The following is a 20,812-nucleotide window of genomic DNA, read 5'->3' on the forward strand; positions in this document are numbered from 1 at the left end:
TTTTTTTTTTATTATTTTATTTTATTATATTTATATAATAATAATAATAATCAAAGCATGAACACGCAAAGCAAGTAATCATATAGCACGTACTTGTATTCGTTTACGGGATTGACATTTATCACCAACGCGTACGGGCCGACTCTTGTGTGTGACTTGTTACTGACTCATGTAAATGTTATGCGCGACGTGTAATATAACGGAGTTGGGTTGACGGTATTAACATGGAAGAGCGAGGTGTTACAATAATTATACAAACACGCTATGTAGTGTTAGGCATAGCTACTCGGGGCATGTTATGGGCGGAAATGGGGCCACAGTGGTTGATTGAGCGTGGGAAATAGATGCACGCAGCACGAACAGACAGTCAAGGCTTCACTGTAGCTTAGCATAATTACATCATAAACATACAAACAAACGTACTTGTGAACGTACATACATACATACTTGCGTATTTACAAACTGTAATTGTTATACGCACAACTGATTTCTTGAAACTCATGAAACTCACCAACTATTTGTAGTTGACCCGTTTTAACATGTTTTTCAGGTATACCAGACTTGGACTAGAAAGTTAATGTGCCACGTGTTTGACTTGTGATCAATGTGGGGTGAATTGATGTAAGTGTGCTAGTAAGAAGTAAAGCCGCTTAACGGGCTGGATTTAGTTTGTATCACGTAGTTGTAAACAAAGTTAGATCGATGTAAAATATTGTAAACTAGTTTGTATTGTTCTTTATAAACAATATGGTTGATACCAGAAGTGTCTGTTACATTTCCGTTTTACGCTTCCGCAAATCGCTTAACGGGGTGTGACAAAAACCCCTCCAAAGTTCGTGTAAGCTACCTCATAACCAACAAAATTATAACTGCATTTAACTCAACTGTCCAAAGTTGAACTGTATATATTTAACTCAATTGTCCAAACCAATGAAATTGAAGGTAATTCAAGCTAAAACATATAATCAACCACAAGATTTAAGCTTTTAATAGCCAAGTTGTGTTTTATCTTTCAATTTGAGTGATGGTTTTACATTTTCTTCCCACTTAGAGAGTTTTTGACATCAAAGTCATTCCCAATATTCTCCAAAATTACAATATATATGCAAAGTTGCAGTAGTATTACCGTCATTTAAATTATTCTACAATATTACAAACTGAAGTTTTGATGGTTTTTAGAAAACTCTATAATCAAATAACCAATTTGTGATATAAGTGGATGATCTCAAAGGCATGACTGACAATGTTGGCACCGAATCTTTAACACTATGTTTCGTCAATAATTGCAATTCTTATTTGGTGATTATGGTTTTGGTTTCAGGTAAGTTACTTGCACTATGGGTAAGAGGAAGTCAAGAGCAAAGCCGCCACCTAAGAAGCGGATGGACAAACTCGACACTGTATTTAGTTGCCCATTTTGCAACCATGGAACCAGTGTTGAATGTCGCATGTAAGGATTTGTTTCGTTACTTTAATGCTTATTAGACTTGTTATGTGTGTAATTGTAATTGTAATATCATAGTATAGAAGGTATCTGTGTGTAATAATAATAAAATCTATATATAGAGATTTGTGTATTACGTGCAATTAACATGCAATTACTTTTCAGTGATATGAAGAATTTGATTGGTGAATGGTTATGCTTGAAATTTGATAATATTAGAAGTTTTTAGGGGTTATACTGTTGTTGCCGACTGTTTCTTTTTCTTATTTTGACTTGCAGCGTTGACTGAGCCAATAGACATGTAAGTGCAACAGTCTACATCCTTCTCTCTCTCTCTCTCTCTCTCTCTCTCTCTCTATATATATATATATATATATATATATATATATATATATGCGCGCGCACATATGACGTATCGCACTTATGATGTAATGTTAAATCATGCAGATATAGTGAATGAATTGATGAATGTGAACGTGTTAACACCGTTGATGATCATGGGGTCCCTGTTGAAGATGATCTCGATTAGAAACTGGATGTCATTGCTTGAAGGAATTTGTTTCACTCAGTCGTGGATGGTTTTGTATTTCATGAACCTGTTTAGGTACCTAATTACTAAATGTTAATTTGGGAACATGTTAAGTGACTTTATATTATAAATATGAAAAATAAATAACTTTGTTAATGTGCAGTGTACGTTCTTTAGATATCGTCTTCGATTTCGAATCTATTTGAATGGTAACAAGAGTTGATTTTATGTTTCTACAGGTGGTAGAATGATTCGATTTTTATGTTTCTACGAGTGGTAGAATACCGCAGTTGGGTTTGATTTTTATTTTTTATGTTTCTACGAGTGGTAGAAGAATAGAGACAATATGGTTAAAGACAATATTGGTAATCTCAATCTCATATAGATTGTAAACTGTATGTCGTATCTTGTCTCATATAGTTTGGCTGGAAACGTCTATTCTTATTCTGTTCACGAACCACATTGAACCATGAAAGTTTTCGATGAAAATGTGAGTTGTTTGAGTGGTGCTAGGATGAAAACAGACAGGAAGAAGAAGAAGAAGAAGATCACATAGAGGAAGAAGTTGTCTAAGATCATGATCTACATCATTAATCCGTTCACTTAAGTTGTTAACACTTATGCAATACTCCCCACACTGGGTGCGTTCATTTCACAGAATAAAATGGAATTGGAATTGGAATTTGCATCGGATTTGGAATTGAAAGGAATTGGATTTGGAATCTGAACCAAATTTACAAATATATCACCACCATGGATTAATATGTTAGGACCATTTTCATTAATATTCCTACTTATCATGTTATCCATGCCTTGACTTGGGGCATATTCATGTGTTTCACAAGCATTTAAAAAATCAGTAAGACCAGGGTCATCTATTATTAGTTCCATGAGTCTCATCCTAATTAACTACACATAGCATTTTTACGCATTTCATCGAACACATTAGCATTTTTACGCATTTCATCGAACACATTAGGGCGAGTCACAATTTTTATTGATTGAAAAGAATAGATATCTAATCTTTTGTTATTCTCATGTGGTGTTGAATTTCAGATAAAGATAGTTTTTTTCCTCTGTCGTCGCAGCTAATTCCCTCAACACCATTATCGTTTATTCAATTTTTTGGGTCTTGGTATAGACAGTCGATTGTTCTCGCAGCTAATATACTGCCATTGTTATGGATCAATATAGAATAACAAGAAGACCACATAAAAGAATGGTCGAATCATCGATGGGTCAATCTCATTAAACAGTTCACTTTAATAAGTACAACCTTAGCTGTGAAGGCTTCAAACAATAGACCTTTTGACTAATAAAACAACTATTTTACTTGCATTCAACATGATATAAGTAATAAGTTGGAGAACAATACAGTCCTCAAAACCATAATAACCTCATATCACTATTTTACTTGCATTCAACAGCAATTCATATATACCAACTGACCACAAGTTACATAAGAGGTGCTAATTCGGGCACGAACAACATGCTTCATAGTCGATTAGCATCAAAATCAGAGATTTATAACTCAGCATAATCATATATCCTAAATATGGCAACAACCGATACGATATTAATGTTGTTCACCATCATCATAAGAAAAAAGATGGTCCATGAGAACAAAAGGCACCACCCCCACCGGTTAGTTAAAACACTTGAACCTACCTCTTATAACCGTCTCGGTTAGGACAGGTAGTAACCACCAAGGTCTTCAACAAGATAGTCAAACGCCGCGTTTGACCCATAGTCAGCACCACCATTTGTTGCAGTCGGGTTCGAGCTAGGGTACACAGCCGCACCACCATTGTTGGCTTTTCCCCTTCCTTTAACCGCTCGTTTATTATTATTACTGTTTTCCAACTGAAACTCAGCAGTGAGTCTTCCCATCTGCTTTTGAAGATGGGCAACCGAGTCGTTTGCAATCTTTCCTTTTGGTGTTTTCTTACCGTCAACCAGTTTGAGTTCGAGTCTATATAATGCGCACGCGTCGTATTTGCTGATTTCATACTCGTAAAGGTGCCACTCCAGGAATTTCATGGGCTGCGGGTCCATGTAATAGGACCGTTTAAGCCACCCGGATTCACTGATTACTTGCTTTCTTGATTCGTGCCAACCACGCCCGTTGTAATCTGGGAGTGATCTTTGTTTTCGGTTTCCACTCTCGAATGCCCTTCGTGGCTTATCAAAAAATAACCACTCTCGAAGTGTTTCGCCTTCGAAAACCGAGAGATCAAAGAGCTCTGAAAAAGAAATACAGGAAGAATGTGTAAATCACTGCATGAAACCAAAATAAACAAACCCAATAAAAAACCGACAATTTGATTTAAGTTTTTTAAAAGAATGAGTTTTTGGTTTGCTTTCATTTCTGCCATCAACGAAAAACCAAACCAACCTAAACAGATTTTAAGTCATTATAAGTAACTAACAAATGGTGCAGCCAAAAAATTTTAGTTCAAAAATATAATAATCAATTAATCATTAATTAACAAATAGATTCAGGCCCAAAATTTTCAGGCCCAAATGGTATAACCGAAAAAACAAAACCGAAACCGAAATGAACCCATTTTGAAAACCAAAATAGTTAAAAATATAGAAAGTTTGAACTGTTTCCTTATGAATGAATGGGTCAAATTGGGTTGTGCTTTATCTCAAACAGGTCAAACTTATATTTTAGTTTCAAATACGTAATATCAATTAATCATTAGTTAACAAGAAAAATTAGGCCCAGAATCATTGTTTGAGCCATTTATTTTCGACCCCCAATTTTCAAGCCCAAGTGATAAAACCGGAAAAACCGAAACTGAACCGAACCCATTTTGAAAACCAAAAGAGTAGTTAAAAAATGACAATTTTGATCCGTTTTCTTATAAATGGCCGACCTGGGTTGTGGTTTATCTCAAACAGGTCAATCAGTACTAGTTAAACGAGAAATGGGTCGTCAAGCAGGCCCAAATGGTAAAAAGGAACCCATTTTGAAAACCAAAAAAACAAAAGAGTAGCTAACAAATGGTGATTTAAACCTGTTTCTTTACAAATGAATCGACTTGGATTGTATTTATGACTTCGTCTCAAATGGGTCAAATCAGAAATAGTCAAAAGAGGAACACGTCAAACGGGCTATAAAAGTAGCCCACGTGACTCTATTCTTAATGCACACAACCTCTTAAATAATTATATTTCTATTTAAAATTACATAACCATTTTGTAATAAGATTGTTTTCATCACTATAACTAAGTACTTGAAATTATAACTACAGAAAGAGACAACAAACGCTGCATTTTGACCCGTTTGACCGAACAAAAGAAGCAAACTAACCAGGTGCATTCCATGGAGATTTAGCAGTAGCAGCCCCTTCACATTCAGGAACACCAACATCTTTCCCCTGCAATTTAGCACTTAACGCGTCAAACAGCAAAGAATCCTTCAACTCAATACCTTTAGGCCTTAACACAGGTGTCATCCCAAATTGACCTTCATTTTGAGCGGTTACAGCATGCAACCCACTGCAATAATCAGGATACCACCCGTGAACAACGGGCCTATCAGAACACCACCCTTGTGCGGGCCTCGGACAGTCCCATAGAGCACACTTTGGGCCCAAAAAAGCAGAAGGCGGCGGGCTTATGGTCGGCACAAAGCCATTCATTTGAGGTATCGCGTTCGGGCTGAAAAAGTTAGGCTCAAAATCTTGGGCCAAATCAAATGAAAAGTAGTCCATCTGATTCGCAACCAGACCCACCATGTTATTGTTATTGTTATTGCTGTTGTCAGCACCAGAAGCCGAACCTTTGCATTGATCAACCAATTGGAAGCCTTGTTCTTGAGACGGTTGAGTAATAACAAAATCCTGCAAACGCAGGTTACAGTTTTCATTACTTTAGCCAGGTTTAAATAAGTACAGGACGTTTACAGTATACCCACCTCATGAAACACTGCATTCTCAGTAGCTTTATGACCATCCGGATCCGGTTTCGGTGCAGCCAATCCACTAGTTGCATCATCTTCCTCATCATATAACTGCAAAAGCCTACTTATATCAGGAGAAAACGGATCCATACTTCCACCCTGCTTAAACAAAATCAAACACATCAAGAACAATGATCATTTGAACCTTTACTATTAGAACATTTTGTTACATTAGGTTTTTTTGATAAGTATGATCAGCATACCTGCTGCTGCTGCTGCAGGGAGGAAGCAGGCGAAGGCTGATTAAGTTCACTCTTCCATTCCTTAAGCATCTGATTCAGCTGCTCCTCATAGACCGCCACATCCGTGCTGCGGCTCTCCTTGCGGGCGCACTGCAGATGGGTAAACAGCAGTTGCAGGTCCTCCACACGGCTCTTGGCCCTGTCCTTAAATATCTCACCCTTGCATTTCCTACCTTTACCCATCCAACCCTAAATTATCACACCGATTATATTATTTATTAAAGGAGAAATTGATGGAATGAAAAGATTACTACTACCTTTGTTTTGTTTGTGATACTGAAATTAAGGGGTACCAAATTCTGGGTTTCTTTTCTTTTTTCCTTTACAAGGAGAAAAAGGAACAAGTGCCTATACTATTATTAATTATTAATATTAATACACCTACGCGGCATAATACCCTTCCCCAACCCCATAAAAACGTTTGTTTTATATAATTACCAGGTTAAATACCCATGTCATACATCGTTTGACAACTTAAATTCTGTAAGTGATAACTTTTGATAAATAAAGTTGAGTAATACATTAGTAAGTATGAAGTAAAATTACAACTACTATTCACAATCTTAAAAATAAATCATAAATCTCTAAATACTTCTTTCGATACAACATTAGACAATACACTAAAAATATAGTAACAACTAAAGTAAAATAGAATTATGAGAGCATAAACAGTACAATCGAAACAATACAAACCAGTCATCAATAGAAGAAAGCTTTCAGTCAGTCAAAATGTGCATCAAAGAGAATCAATAAGGTTTTGATTGACAATATATTGATAGAAAGAAAGAGATTACGGTTATAGGGGAAAAGAAGGCGGGTCGGGTTTAGTTAAAGACCCATGTATTTTTAACAATGAACTCGCTAAGTAAGTTTTAGGAGTTAAGATTTTTCATATGCATGTAAATGTTTTCTTACATATAAAAACGATATAATTTATATAAGACAAATTAAATAATGAAAATTTTCTGTTTATAAAAATGTTTTATAAGTAAACCTAATGTTTTTAAGAAATAAAATATGTTTTGTAAAAGCAATTAGAGAAATCATTAAACAAAAAATATATAAAAAGAACTTTAAAAATGTATAATTAATAGGAAAGAGATGCGGGAAAAAATAGTAAGAAATGCATAAGAGAATAACATGTGACATTAGGAAACTCTTATTTTATTTATATAGTATAGATTATTGATAAGGGTGTGCGTGGTGCGGTTTGGTATAGCTTTGGGCTAAAACCGAACCTAAAACCAGATTTGTGGTTTTTTTATTTCTCAAAACTATTCGGTTTTGTTTTTTTTTGTTTTACGGCTTACGGTTTTCAGCTTTGATTCGGTTTTGGATTGATTTTTTTCAGTTTTTCTAATCGAGCCAAATATTGGGCGTAATATTTGAGAAAAAAAGGTTTATGGTTAATAGAATATTGAACGTTTAGGCTTAAATATTAAATGCTAATAAAAGATACTTACATTCAAAATAAAAAATAAAAAATCATAAATTCAATAGCATTTAGTCATCCGTAGGTTCGGTTTTAATGGTTAAGGTTCGGTTGGCTTTCTTTCTTTTTTGTTATTTCGGTGCGGTTCGATTTTCTCGGTTTTCCACAAAACTCAAAACCAAACCAAACCAATATTTCGGTTTTTACGAAATTCAAATACCAAATCGTCAATTTTTAATTTAGTTTGGTTATTTCCGTGTCGGTTCGGTTTCTTGCACACCCCTAATTATTGATAAGCATGCAAACAGCAATGATCTAACTGTGAACCGTGAGGTGAAAAGTTCTTTTGCGAACATGAACCACATGTTTCCGTTCGTGAACGTTCTTTTATATTCGTTTATGTCCTTTTGTTTATGTTCATTTACATGTTAATAGAAAATAATTAAATATTATCTAGATGAGTCATCTATTTAATGTTTTTATATTTGTTCGTTTGTGTTCATTTATGTTTGTCTGTGTTCAATTATGTTTGTTTATATATGTTCGTTTATCTTTGTTCAGTTATGTTCGTGAACTGTTAGTTTAGATTTAAACAAATGAACGTGAACACAAATATTTGTTCGATTAAGTTTTATTGTTTGTGCTTGTTTAAAGTTAAATAAAAGCACACAAACAAGCCCGTATTCGTGTTCGTTCGGTTCATTTACAGGCCTAATTACCAACACCCACGTGCGGCTATGGGGGCATAAAACAATTAAAAGAAACTAACCTTTTAAAGTCAATTACGACATAGATCAAAGAGGCGCAGACAACATCATCATCTATAAAACCCGTTTAGCTAAAAGGCTTTGTCGGATTAACTCGTTAAACACCATTACAGTCTTTAACCGTTAAAAGAAACTAATTGTCACAACCCGTTTAACCTTGTTTACAACTTGATAACATGTTTGACCCATTCAAATAATTGCGTAACACAGTTCTTGCTTGGACTACACGACTGTTAAGGTTCAACAATCTAACTCGTAATCTGAAAACCACCACTTAATACAAATTCATATAGAGGTGGCATGTTTAAGGTATATTTTAGAGAAAAGGAAGATAAGTTTTTATCATGTAAATCCGATTTCTTAACTAGAGGGTTGTTTGATGCATACACAAAAATTTATTCTTTTTACTTAAAACGTGACCTATAACATGGTTTTTAATCCCCTCTCTCTCTCAAGCACACGCACACGCACACACACACGGAGAGAAAAAACACACATTACATGTAATTTTTCTCCACACATTACGTTAAATATTTATGTGGTCTCACGGTTATCTATTTAAAATTGTTCATGTATCTTGTATTCTCATATCAAATGTGAACTTCTTACAAGTAGATACTATACACATGAAACTTACTTTTTATATAAGTTTAGGTCTCATGCTTTGGTGAATCACTTGAGCCCTGATACATTTTTGGTGCCATGGAGCTAGACCAGTGGTGGGGAATTCCTTCGTCTTTGGTATGCAAATTTCTATTCTAGTCTAGACGAGTCTTTTCGCTTGGAACAGAGGGCAGTGGCTAGCGAACCTTAGTATAATAAAATGTAGGCGAATTGGATTATAAAAATCTCAACTTAATGCAGTTGGCCGATAATAAGTCCAACGAAAAAAAATAGTTGTCACCAGTCCCAACTTTCACACAATTTGTTTTTATTGGACATCTGTTAAAAAAACTTAACGACGCTAACCTTTTTTCCAAAATTCAAATTGATGTTTTAGGGCTTTTGATTGGAATGGGGATACAAATAGATTGTTGTAAAACTTACCTCGAAACTGTGCTCCAAACAAATTGATTTTTGTTAATTAGAAGTTTACGCACCGGAATTGAAGCATCCTATAGTCGTTTGGACCACTGTTTTGAGATAAGTTTTATATCAATCGACTTGTATCCTCATTTCAAACGAAAGCCCTAAAACATTAATTTGAAATTTGGAAAACATTTAACGCCGTTAAGTTTTTTTTAAGGGGGTCCAATGAAAACAAACAGTGTGAAAGTTAAGACCGGTGACAACTATTTTCTAAGGTGAGATTATTATCGGACAACTGCATTAAGTTGGGATTAATAAAATCTAATTTGCCTAAAATGCATAGCAATTTGCTTGTTATAGATAACCATATTTAATATACATATTTGTTTTTTTTGTTATCCGAGTATAAATTTTGCACGAGGGTAATATCTTAACTTTGCTCAAACCCAAACTATGTTAATTGTGGATTCTCTCATCCGTGGTCATTGTGTCCGAATGTATTTGTAGTATCTGAGATGAGTCATTCCTCATGACCGAGTATCTCTCCAGTAAACCAAATGTTGTGTATTCACCTATAGTGATTGTCAATATCATATCACTAATCCTAGTAATAATTACACATTTTTTCTTATGATAGTAACCACAACTCTTTGTTGTTACAAATATTTATACCATTTACCACATATGCATAAGCAGTTAAGCATTCACCAGATTTAAGATCACTTTTGTCTTGTCTAGGATCACTAAAAGTTAAGATCAATTTTGGGAAAATAAATCCTTATTTTTTAATGATAAAAGGTTGATTTCAATTCTGAGGTTAATGCTTGTTTAATAAAATGAATTGCTCTTTTTTATTTTTCTTTCAAGAAGTGGATAGACCATCCGTGTCACATCCATAGTCGATTCATGGTCAACTTGTGTTTCTTCTGGTAGTACTTAACTTCTTTAAGAAAGTTTGTTATTATTTTAGTTTTTTAAGCATTTTCATTAATGTAATTTTTGGAACGTTTGTTTGTTTTTCTTTAATACTCAATAATGCATATGAATTTCTGACTATCTTCAATAGGGCCGGCCCAACGATTTGGTGGCCTAAAACGAGTAAAAAATCGAGGGGCCTTTTATAAAAAATTTAGAGTTATGCTTTCCAAAAAAAATTTCATCCCGTTTTACATTCAATTAAATAAATATGTTAATTTTTAACTAAAATAGTTCAGTTCTCTTTAGATACTCTAGTTTATAATATAACCTAGTACATGATTTTTTTTTCTTTAAATAAAATCCAACAATAATTTAAATAGTTGAAGCACGTCATAATGCAACTTGATTGCACAATACTGAAAAGCATCATGTGAAAAACAACACACGAATTGGTCTTTTCAACATTGACGTTTACAATTATGATGCACATGTATCGTTTTAATTTCGAGAAAAATTAAGTTGGATAAGAAAAAATGTCAAATATTAACCTTATGAACTTGAAACAAGTTTTGATTGCTAATTAGGAACCACCGCATATGCTTAAATTATTATTTATTATTATTTTTTTAACAACATATACTCCATCATTGAATTAATACATAATTTAATTTAAGATTATTTAAAAAAAGCCTACCGAACAGACTAATAGAAATAGAAAAGAGGTACATTAAATACAAGAGAGATATTTTTTATAAGCATTTTGGGCTTTAATTTTTCTATTTCTTGAGGCTCTAAAAATTATTAATTCTGTTGAGAGATAAGAGGCTCGAACCCTATTAATTCTAAAATTTATTAATTATGTGGTTATCATCACAAAGAAAAAACATAGACATACTATCACTGCGGCAGAACAGTATTTTGCTTATGATGGCAAAATAAAAATTATATATGTTATATATATAATTCTATTTAAAATGGGGACTTAAATTTTTGGGAGCCCAAAACCCTAGCTTGGGTTTGATATACATTTGGGCCGCATGTTTAACGAAACCGGTTCCTGGAACCGAACCGGTGGACCTGAACCGGACCCGAACCGGTTCCTACCCGTTTTTTGTAGGAACCGGACCCTATCTGATTCAACCCGATGATCCGTGACCGGTTCTTGCATTTCTGAGTGGGGGCGGGTAGGAACCGGAACCGGTTCCTAACCGGTTCTAGCCGTTGGATCGAATATAGCCGTTGGAAATCGTTTTTTTGGCCGTTTTTTAACCGTTGGGGTCAAAAATAGCCGTTGGATCGAACAGGAACCGGGTTAGGAACCGGTAAGAACCGGTTAGATAGGTTAGGGGTCCGAGGGTGGGAAAACCGGTTCGGTTCCCTAACCGGTTCGAGACTGGAACCGGTTTAAAAGGGGGTTTTGAATATAGGAACCGGTTAGGAACCGGTTCCGGTTCCTAGTCCCAAACCGTTTTAAACATGCCTAGCCGCCCCTGTTCTTCAATAAATAAAGAGTGCATTTTACGTCATGAATGCCTATACTTTAAAAAATCTGAGTAGAATGAGTGTCGGTTGAAGATAAAGAAATAGTTTAAAGCAAAAAGTTTATTATCAGATCAAACAAGTCAAATGATAATTTGTTGTTTTAAACGCTTTCTTTGCCCATACATAAGGGTGGACGCGTCGTAGGCCGCTGGTACGTTCCCAACACCCAATCATCAATGTACCTCTCATATGTTCAAGTTAAACCCGTCAAAACCCGCATCCACAGGCAGGGGCGGATTTACATGGCAAATGGGTGCTTCTTCAGAACCACCCGAGTTTCGAAATAATAGTGTATTGATATATAGAAAATATTAGAGGAACTACCTTATAAAATAGGAAGGAACCACCCTATTTACAATACAAATCGCTAGTTTAGCTGGTAAGTTGTTGGCTTTGTAAACTAAAGGTCACGGGTTTGATTCCGTGTAGCAGCAAATTTTATGAACTTTTTTTTTAATTCAGCCTTATATCAATTAGGGTTTTATAAAACACAAAGTTACACATCGACTGTCTCTCTCATTCACTCTCCCCTCTTCATACTCACAACACACCATCGTGGTTGCTTTTTTTTCCCGACCACCGCTGTTGCTTTTCTTTTCCAGCCGACCACACACCACCGTGGCACCGTTGGTTCGCTGCCATTCCTCCTGCCTTGCTACTCTTCCTTGAATTGTAAAAGACTATTGTATTTATATTATGTGTTTTTTTAATTTCTAATGACGATGTCTTTTTTATTATTTTATCGTATTTTTATTATATAATGAACTTTACCCGAACCATCGAACCGATCCAGAATTTTGTATACACGACTCTATGAAATTGAAGCATCTAAAAGTAGTGGACCACCCGAAAAAAATTCCTAGATCCGCTACTGTCCACAGGAAGCTGTGTTCCTGAGCTACCCGAAGCCTTACACCTTCTTCCGTCACAAACAAATAGACAAGAAAGATTTCTTTCTTTGGTGATTCCTACCCATGGCTAAAGCTCGTCAACCCTATCCGCGAGGATGGCAGTGGTGTTATTGTTGTCATACGATACCCAAAAAGGGGTACCAGGAAGTGTTTCAAATTTCTTTTGTCATAACTTTGTTTAAGTTTAACATGTGAAGGGCTTTTAATTTAAAAAAAAATGTTAATGGACTTTTGTGAGACAAAACATAAAATATGTTAGTTTTTTATAAATGTTAAGGGGCTGTTTGGGTTTCCTTATTTTTACCTTCTTATAACTTATTAACTTTTGTAAGTTAAAATAGTGTTTGGATAATATAATTTATTAAACATTTTAAGAAGAAAAAGGAGTTTTTCATAAGTTAGGATTAAGTAACTTATGAAAAACTCTTTATTTAAGGTATAAGGAGATGCAAATAAGGAATCCCAAACACCCCTATATTGTTGAGACTTTTAATTTAAATATTGTTGAGACTTTTATGAGAAACACCAGAAAGTATATTAGACTTTTATGAAAGTATATTAGGCTTTATGGTATTTGTCCTTTATAATATTCATGTACAAATTTCTACATAAGATGAAACAGTTGATGCATACCTAAGAATTTGAGTTTTGTTTTGTATTGTTTTCTTACTTTTCTATACCATCAAAGTGGATGACCATTTCCATTGTGACAATAATAGAAAGTGTGTCTGTTGTAATTATTGCTTCAACAAGAAAGTGTTCGGTATATATTCTTCTTTGTTATATTTATTTTATTCTTCACTTCTTTTTAGGTATGCATGAGTAAACTTGATTATGTTAATCACCATGTTTCACACATATTATTCAAATTTATACCCCATTCATATGATGATATTGCCCATTTTGATTGGTAAATTACCCACAAAAGATCACACATGTAGATGCCATATGGTGTTCTGGTAATTATGTAACACGTTGAATGAATGAAGCACTTTTTAACAAACATAAATATATATTTTATTTGTTTTCCAATATGAAGAATATTTAGGTAATTGGCAATGATGAGATGTCACATAATGTTTGGTCATTGAATAAAAAGTAACTTTTCTTAGGAGCAATCAAGTTCATCCAAACACATGTTCCTTTTGCATTAAACCCGCCAATTAAAAAGTTTCAAGAATCTACACATTCATTTCCTTTTAGCCTAAAAAACTTTCAATAAATTTGATTGATTTATAGGATGGTGTTAAAAGGTTATATATTAAAACGAAAATTCTAAAGAGAAAATATAGTGGGCGCTTTGCCCCTTTCAAAACGCCTCAAGGTGTTGGGCACCCCGCCCCCGTGCACTGGATAGGGGGAGGGGGGGCTTCGGCGTTTTGTGAGAAGCACCAAGGTGAGGGTTGACTATTTTCCGGCCATGTTCCAACCAATAGAGAAGGAGGGGGCGCTTCTCCCTCACCACTACACATGGTTTAAGGGGAAGTGCACTATTCAGGTACCCTTTAGGGTACTTGTTCATCAATTAGAGGAGCACCCCCACCTACTTAAGGTGTAAGGGGGTATTAGTACTCAATTAGTGAAGATGTGAGAGCATAAGCAAGTGGACCCTCAGTATTTACCTATCCAGTCATCCATCATCTTTATAATTATTTAAAAGAAAAAAAGAAAAAGAAAATTGGTATTATGATTGTTGAGAGGAGTATTGCATATGATTAATGTTTTAGGGTAGTTACAAATGCAAATGACATGTTTGTACAGGATTGGTAGAACGTGGGATACATGATATGAACACTTTTCCCCCTAACCAGACCATTATCTACAATTTTGGGGTTTGGAGGGTCAACCGGACAAATAGATTATACTAGTTTGAACTTATTTGTCCAAAATCATTACTTTGCTAAATTTTCATAAAATTGAACGTTTTTTTTCACGATTATAATACATAATAACCACATATTTCAAAAACTAAAAATAAAAAATTACTAGAAGTTGGCTCGTCCCAAATACCAAACCATTAAACCATCAAACCATCAAAACAATCCCTCAACCAAACAAAATATGTAATCGATTTCTATCATTTATTTTTCTCCATATTTTTTGTTGGTGAGGAAAGTAAAGAAAAGTTAATAAGAAAAGCATAAATAAAGGGACACCCATCCTCCCACTACCATTCATTAGATTCTTTTGGAGTCAATTCTTGATCCTCCATTTGAGATGCGAAAGTCATGAAAGCACCAAATGTTATCTTTATCAAGAGTATACCAACTATTGAAAACAACAAGCATCTTATGCCCAACAATTTGTGTTTTTCAATTTTTTTTAAGATCAAGAACATAACAATATGCAATAAAGAACAAGTCCACCTATACAAGATGATAAAAAAAAGTGACATTTTCATATTATACCCGTATACCAAAAAGCGAAAAGAAAAGAAATGCATCAACCCACACAACACCATAGCCTAGCCTTGTGTATCAACCGGCATATCTTGTTTTGACTACAACAAACGAGTCAGCCCCTTTATTAGGGTCAAAAATCAACAGTATTAGCACTTGACAACAATCAAGAATGAAAGGTTTCATATCCAATAACCTCAATCTCAATCAAAACCACCCATGATCTATATATGGAATAAAGTGTCAAATCATGGTCAACGTGTTGGATTTGCATTTTGGGTTTGAACACTTTTGAAGTTGAACACACCCGCAAGTCCTTTTCCTTTGGCAAGCTGCTCGAGTTCTTGAATTTTTTGCTTTAGACATTCGATTTCTTCTGCTAAAGCTTCGTCCCGTTTCCTCATAACCTACAAATAATAAAATGTATTAATTGACAATGCCTAAAAGTGAGGCGTGTTACACCGTGATCTTGATTTTGATCATTTGTATTATTGGTCATTTCTGGCTTTTTTATATCACTAACGGATCAAATGGATAAAAATAAAATTAGCTAAAAAAGAGACATGTCAAACGAGTTGAAAGTCGCCATAAGTGTGTTTTTAATGCATGAAGTTTCCTGATCAGCTTAGTCAAAATGTTAGATGATTGTTGAAATGATATGATTTCTTAATCACATGTGACACACTAAACTATTTATAATAAAATAGAATTTGTTGGACAAATGCTTCAATATGTACCAAACAAATATTATTGTTTTAACACAACCTGCATATATGCCACATGTACCCTAAAACACATCTTTGTGTTTGGTACTTGATATCATTAGACTTATACAACAAAGAGATGGCACCAAAAATGAAGCTAGATATGAGTAAATAATATATATCCTAGTCCTAAAAAGGCGTAGTAAAATGCTTTTTGTAAATTTAGAAATATGCCACAATCATGCTCGACCTTGGTTCTAAAATGCGCACATCAGGAACGCGTAATGCGCAAATCACATGATGCGGTGATGAAATCGCACAGCATGATGCAATCCATGATGTGCGCATAACATGACAGTCTGATGCGATCTTATGAGCAATGCGACGCCTTTTGCAGTTGACCAATATTTGAACAAATTGGACTGTCGATTCCAAACCATTTATTGAACAAATCTGACCAAAGATGATGAGAATATCTTATATTTTAGTGTTTAAAAGTTAACAAGTTCAACATTACCTATAGTGCACGCCTCACATATGTGACATGTGCCTTTTAGGATCAAAATACATTGGATCAAATTACACTTTTCTAAAACCAAGTCCACGACTCATAATCTTAGTTTTGCTAGATGTAGTAAAATGGGAAAGTCAATGGTTGAAGAGCAAGTTCAAACTTCAAAGGCGGTCAAAACAAGTTGGGCTGTCATGCACACATTTTTTTAAAGTTAAGCTATTTGAACTGCTATGGATACAAACATAAGGACCCAATTACAGGAAAAAGAGGTTGAAAATGACAGTTTGACACGGTGAATATTGTATGATCTCTCAATCTCTGAAACTAAATTTGCAAGATATAGTAGGTAGAAATAAAAAATTACCTCCATTTCTTGTCTGCGAGCCTCCTCTTTTTTGGCTTCTGATCGAGCACTTCTTTGCACCTCAAAAATGAGGGCTGCTCCTGCAACCTATTTAAATATTAAAATATAAGCCATCATTAAATAAGTAAAAATTTGGAGCAAGTAATATAGGCATTTAGTTTTAGTAAAGCTGTAATGATTGACTAGATATGCTTACTTTACCATCAAAATTTACCAATCGACTTCAGATGAAAATTTTTACTACTAATGAGTTACGGGATATATTACAAGGTCATCATCAATGTTTAACGGATAAACTAAGATTCTAGATCGAAAATAAAGTATAAATTATAAAACAATATGGTGAATTCTATACACCGACAAACAAGTGTCAAGTAAACAAGAGAGAGTAGACCGTTATTTAGGAAAAAACTTGCATGTGATGAGTGGTGTCGCCTTATGTAGCTGACCAATATATGAACAAATTGGACCGTCAATTATAGCGAGCATGAATTTTTCAATCTGATTGAACAAATCTAATCATCAATTAAACAATGGGTTTGAGTATTTGAACAAACTAGACTAGTTATCTAACAAGCCTACACAGAGATGATGAGAATATCTTATATCAATAAATAACTTTTAGTATTTTTTAATAACAAACTTCTTATTTTGAGTACAGTAAAAATACAAACATATGATCCATAAATTGTAAGTATAACTATTTATATGCTCATTCTTACATTCATATTGTTAAAAACTTTTAACAATTTGGACAAAAGGTACACGACTGATGGTCGATCCTAACAAATTGAACCGCGCAAAAGAAAATGATTTTAGCATGAAAAGTTGCAATACATGACTACACGAGTGAAGGTAACATGCATCAGTAGATTCGTATATGACAATAGTGTACTTCACGTAAAATATAAGCATACATTTTATAGAAACATTATATAAGTGAAAGTAAATACTCGATTAATGACTCATTGTAATAGATTTTATATAGTTTTAACAGAGAATTGACGAACCACGAATTGATTGGGTAATTTAATTTCTTTTTAGTTATATGGATAAGCCAAAAGTACTCAAGGTGGAAAACGATCATCTACGGTAGAATGCAGAGGTGGGTAATCCATCAACTAAAAGGGCTTAGTGATCTAGTTTTACTACGGTGTGTAGGAAATGTGACCTTTCTTATGTGATTGAGCTTCAAATCCCATGATAGACAAATGAATATGTAGATTTAGAAGTCGAATTAAAGAGTGGCAGCGTTAGCCATTAAGAAAGAAAAGGCAATTCCTCGGTCATTACCGAATTTCACATTAATTTCCCTCCTTTTTCATTTTTATTTTTCTATTTTGAATTTTTGATCATCTTTTAAGCAATAATTAATTTTCTAAAATTCTGCTTAAAAACGAAAAGAAAAATGCGAATCATATTTTTTATATTTGTTAGTTTAGAACTAATAGAAAATAACTACAATAAAAAAATATAGTTTCTATAAATAGTTTCCATTTTACTTTTCTACTTGTATTTTTACTGTACGCAAAATGATTATACTTACAATTTGTGTATCATATGTTTGTAACTTTGTATTTTGTGACTACTAGGCAAAAAGAGAGTACACTAAAAGAATCACGGCTTAATAAGAGCTTTGTGATTGTTACTCATTTGCTGCAATGAATCAACCAGTTTCCCGACTATCTTTAAAAAGGTCAAATGTTATTAATGCTAACATCATATTTTACCACATTTGAAGTTCTTGCCATTTCTCTCTAGGCTCTTCTAATGCGTGCAATTCTTATATAATTATTCGTAAATTGGTGAGACTTAAACAAACAACTAATACCATAAAAAAGAAAGAAGGTTAAATAGCAAGAAACACTAACCGAGAAAACAAATAGTTCACTTATAAGATCCCCAGCTGCCTGAACGGCTTTCTCCTCATTCAAGGGCCTAATTTCAACATCTGTGGCGTGTCCATAAATCCGCCTTTGTATAGTTGTTGTTAGCCTGTGGTTTGCCTGTGCAACACCAACAGAACACATACATAATTTAATATAACATGATTGAGTTATGAAATTGTATCCTTTTCATTGATGCATACCAGATTCTGCTAAGGCTATGAATCATAGGTTTGAGGCTTTTATGATTCGGTTATCTATATGCTGTATTTCGGGCATAAATTCCTCTATTTAGAAACCGACCTGTTTAGTTTTTTCAAGAATGTTAACAGTTTAGCAGCTCATTTTTTCTCAAATATCTCTAATTTTATCTTTTTCTATACAAAAAAGTTTGCAGATTGTGAAACGCACATGGATAAAAGCATATTAATATCAAACTACTGCTAGAAAAGGATTATAACTACTAGTTATACTCCAATAGCATTATGCCAATAACCGAAAGCAAACCTAAAAATGACGAAACCGGACAGAAACTAACCGAAAACCGATTTAACTGAAATTGGTTTATCGGTTTTCTTGTACCCTCAGTTAACCAAAATTAACTGAACCACCACTATCATCGTATATTTCTAGTATTTATGCCTCCCAAGTTTGGTTTTGGCTATTAAGTTAAATTAGCCGAGCACCACCGAAAACCGACAAGCTAACTGAATAAACTGAATCGATTGATTAATAAAAAAAAAAAGACTGTTGAGTCTTGCAATTTCAGTTAGATAGAGAAGCAGAAATGAAGAATGAGATAAGTAAAGTACCTGGGCGAATCCAATGATATAAGTCCGAAATTTGGGGTGAATTGCAGCCTGCTGTTTGAGCTTCTTAGCAATGGGTTTGCTTAACGTTTTGAGAGCGAGAGTACCGAGCTTCAATAATGGGAGAACCATTCCCTTCAAATGGTGTTGGACGAAATGCTTAATTAAGAAGCCCTTGATTGATATATCGTTGATTCATCAGATCAGGTGGGTTGCTTGGGAAACAAGGTAAAGAATGGGTCATTACTAGAAGAAGATGATCCGACAAAGACAATTTTTAACAAAATATTGATAAATTATTTACCATTTTGATATTCCATGAAAACTATTTACCAATCTAATGTTTTTCTCTGGTTTTATTTTTTATTTATTTTTTATTATTAAATCATTATATTAGAGTTTTTTTTATATCAGTTAATCTTTTTTTATATTTTATTAACAAAACTTTTCTTATCTTTTTTTTATCTCGTTGCTATTCTTTTCATTTTTTTAATTGTTTTCAAATGTATTTATTTTTTGCTTTTATTTAAATATATTCATTTACGAATTTTATTTTTTAGGTTTAGTTTCGAGACTTTGACGAACCTAACTGATACCGATCAAATCCATGTCGAATAATCACCGCAACGTCTGGGTTTTATCAAATTATGTTATTTTTTTGTTTTAAATATGCGCATTTACGAATTTATTTTTGGGTTAAGTTCCGGTAAGGTAACATGTTTTGGATTCTTTTCATTTTAAATATGTTCAGTGTAGCATATTCAGTTTATTTTACACATTTTTTTTTAAATTTGTTTATAGTTGTAGAGATCGGTAGCGACTCAACTTCATTTGGCATTTTTGCCTTTTTGTTTGTGTTCTTTGAATTTCATATTTTCGTTTATATTTGATATTGAGACTCGTGGCTCGTAGCAGGTTAAGTTTTAATATTTGGTTATCTTTTTATGTTTCTTATTTCATTTTGAATTTATTTAGATGATTTATTTGTTTTTATATTTGACAATAGTAGATAAAAAATAAAATAAGAAGAAAAGAATTATAACAATTAGTGAAAATAAAAAAAAAAGAAAGAAAGAAAAGAAAAGCTGACTGATAAGAAAATATATAAAAAAAGAAGATACTGGATTGTTGGATAAAAATATACATAAGCATTATGTTATAAAAAATAAATAATCGATTAACTAAATAAAAAAAATTTAAGACTCCAATAAAAGAATTTAAAAATAAAGATGAATATAAAATAAATGAAAAACACTAGTTTAGTAAATAGTTTTCATGAAACACCAAAATAGTAAATACTTTTTCCACGAACACTAGTTTAGTAAAAAATTCCAACAAAGAAAAGAAAGTTG

General features: G+C 33.6%; 2 protein-coding genes across 2 annotated transcripts; both read right to left on the minus strand.

Annotated features, from left to right (window-relative positions):
* Positions 1-3,375: 3,375 nt before the first annotated feature.
* On the minus strand, positions 3,376-6,374 carry LOC143630971 (transcription factor VOZ1-like). Its single transcript, XM_077099848.1, has 4 exons — positions 6,147-6,374; positions 5,899-6,042; positions 5,293-5,824; positions 3,376-4,216 (listed from the first exon to the last, which is right to left on the minus strand). Exons 1-4 carry the CDS (start codon positions 6,366-6,368, stop codon positions 3,660-3,662), a joined length of 1,455 nt encoding a protein of 484 aa, XP_076955963.1. The 5' UTR covers positions 6,369-6,374; the 3' UTR covers positions 3,376-3,659.
* Positions 6,375-15,320: 8,946 nt separating this feature from the next.
* LOC143630972 (OPA3-like protein) lies at positions 15,321-19,592 on the minus strand. The gene is made up of 4 exons (XM_077099849.1): positions 19,464-19,592; positions 18,637-18,771; positions 16,766-16,852; positions 15,321-15,590 (listed from the first exon to the last, which is right to left on the minus strand). The coding sequence occupies exons 1-4, from the start codon at positions 19,590-19,592 to the stop codon at positions 15,438-15,440; spliced, it is 504 nt and encodes a 167-aa protein (XP_076955964.1). The 3' UTR covers positions 15,321-15,437.
* Between the last annotated feature and the right edge of the window lie 1,220 nt (positions 19,593-20,812).

The sequence above is a fragment of the Bidens hawaiensis genome, unplaced genomic scaffold (assembly GCF_021521415.1).
Source record: "Bidens hawaiensis isolate Kalapana, Puna unplaced genomic scaffold, B.hawaiensis_p1.1 tig00005873_1, whole genome shotgun sequence".
NCBI classification, from domain to species: Eukaryota; Viridiplantae; Streptophyta; class Magnoliopsida; order Asterales; family Asteraceae; genus Bidens; species Bidens hawaiensis.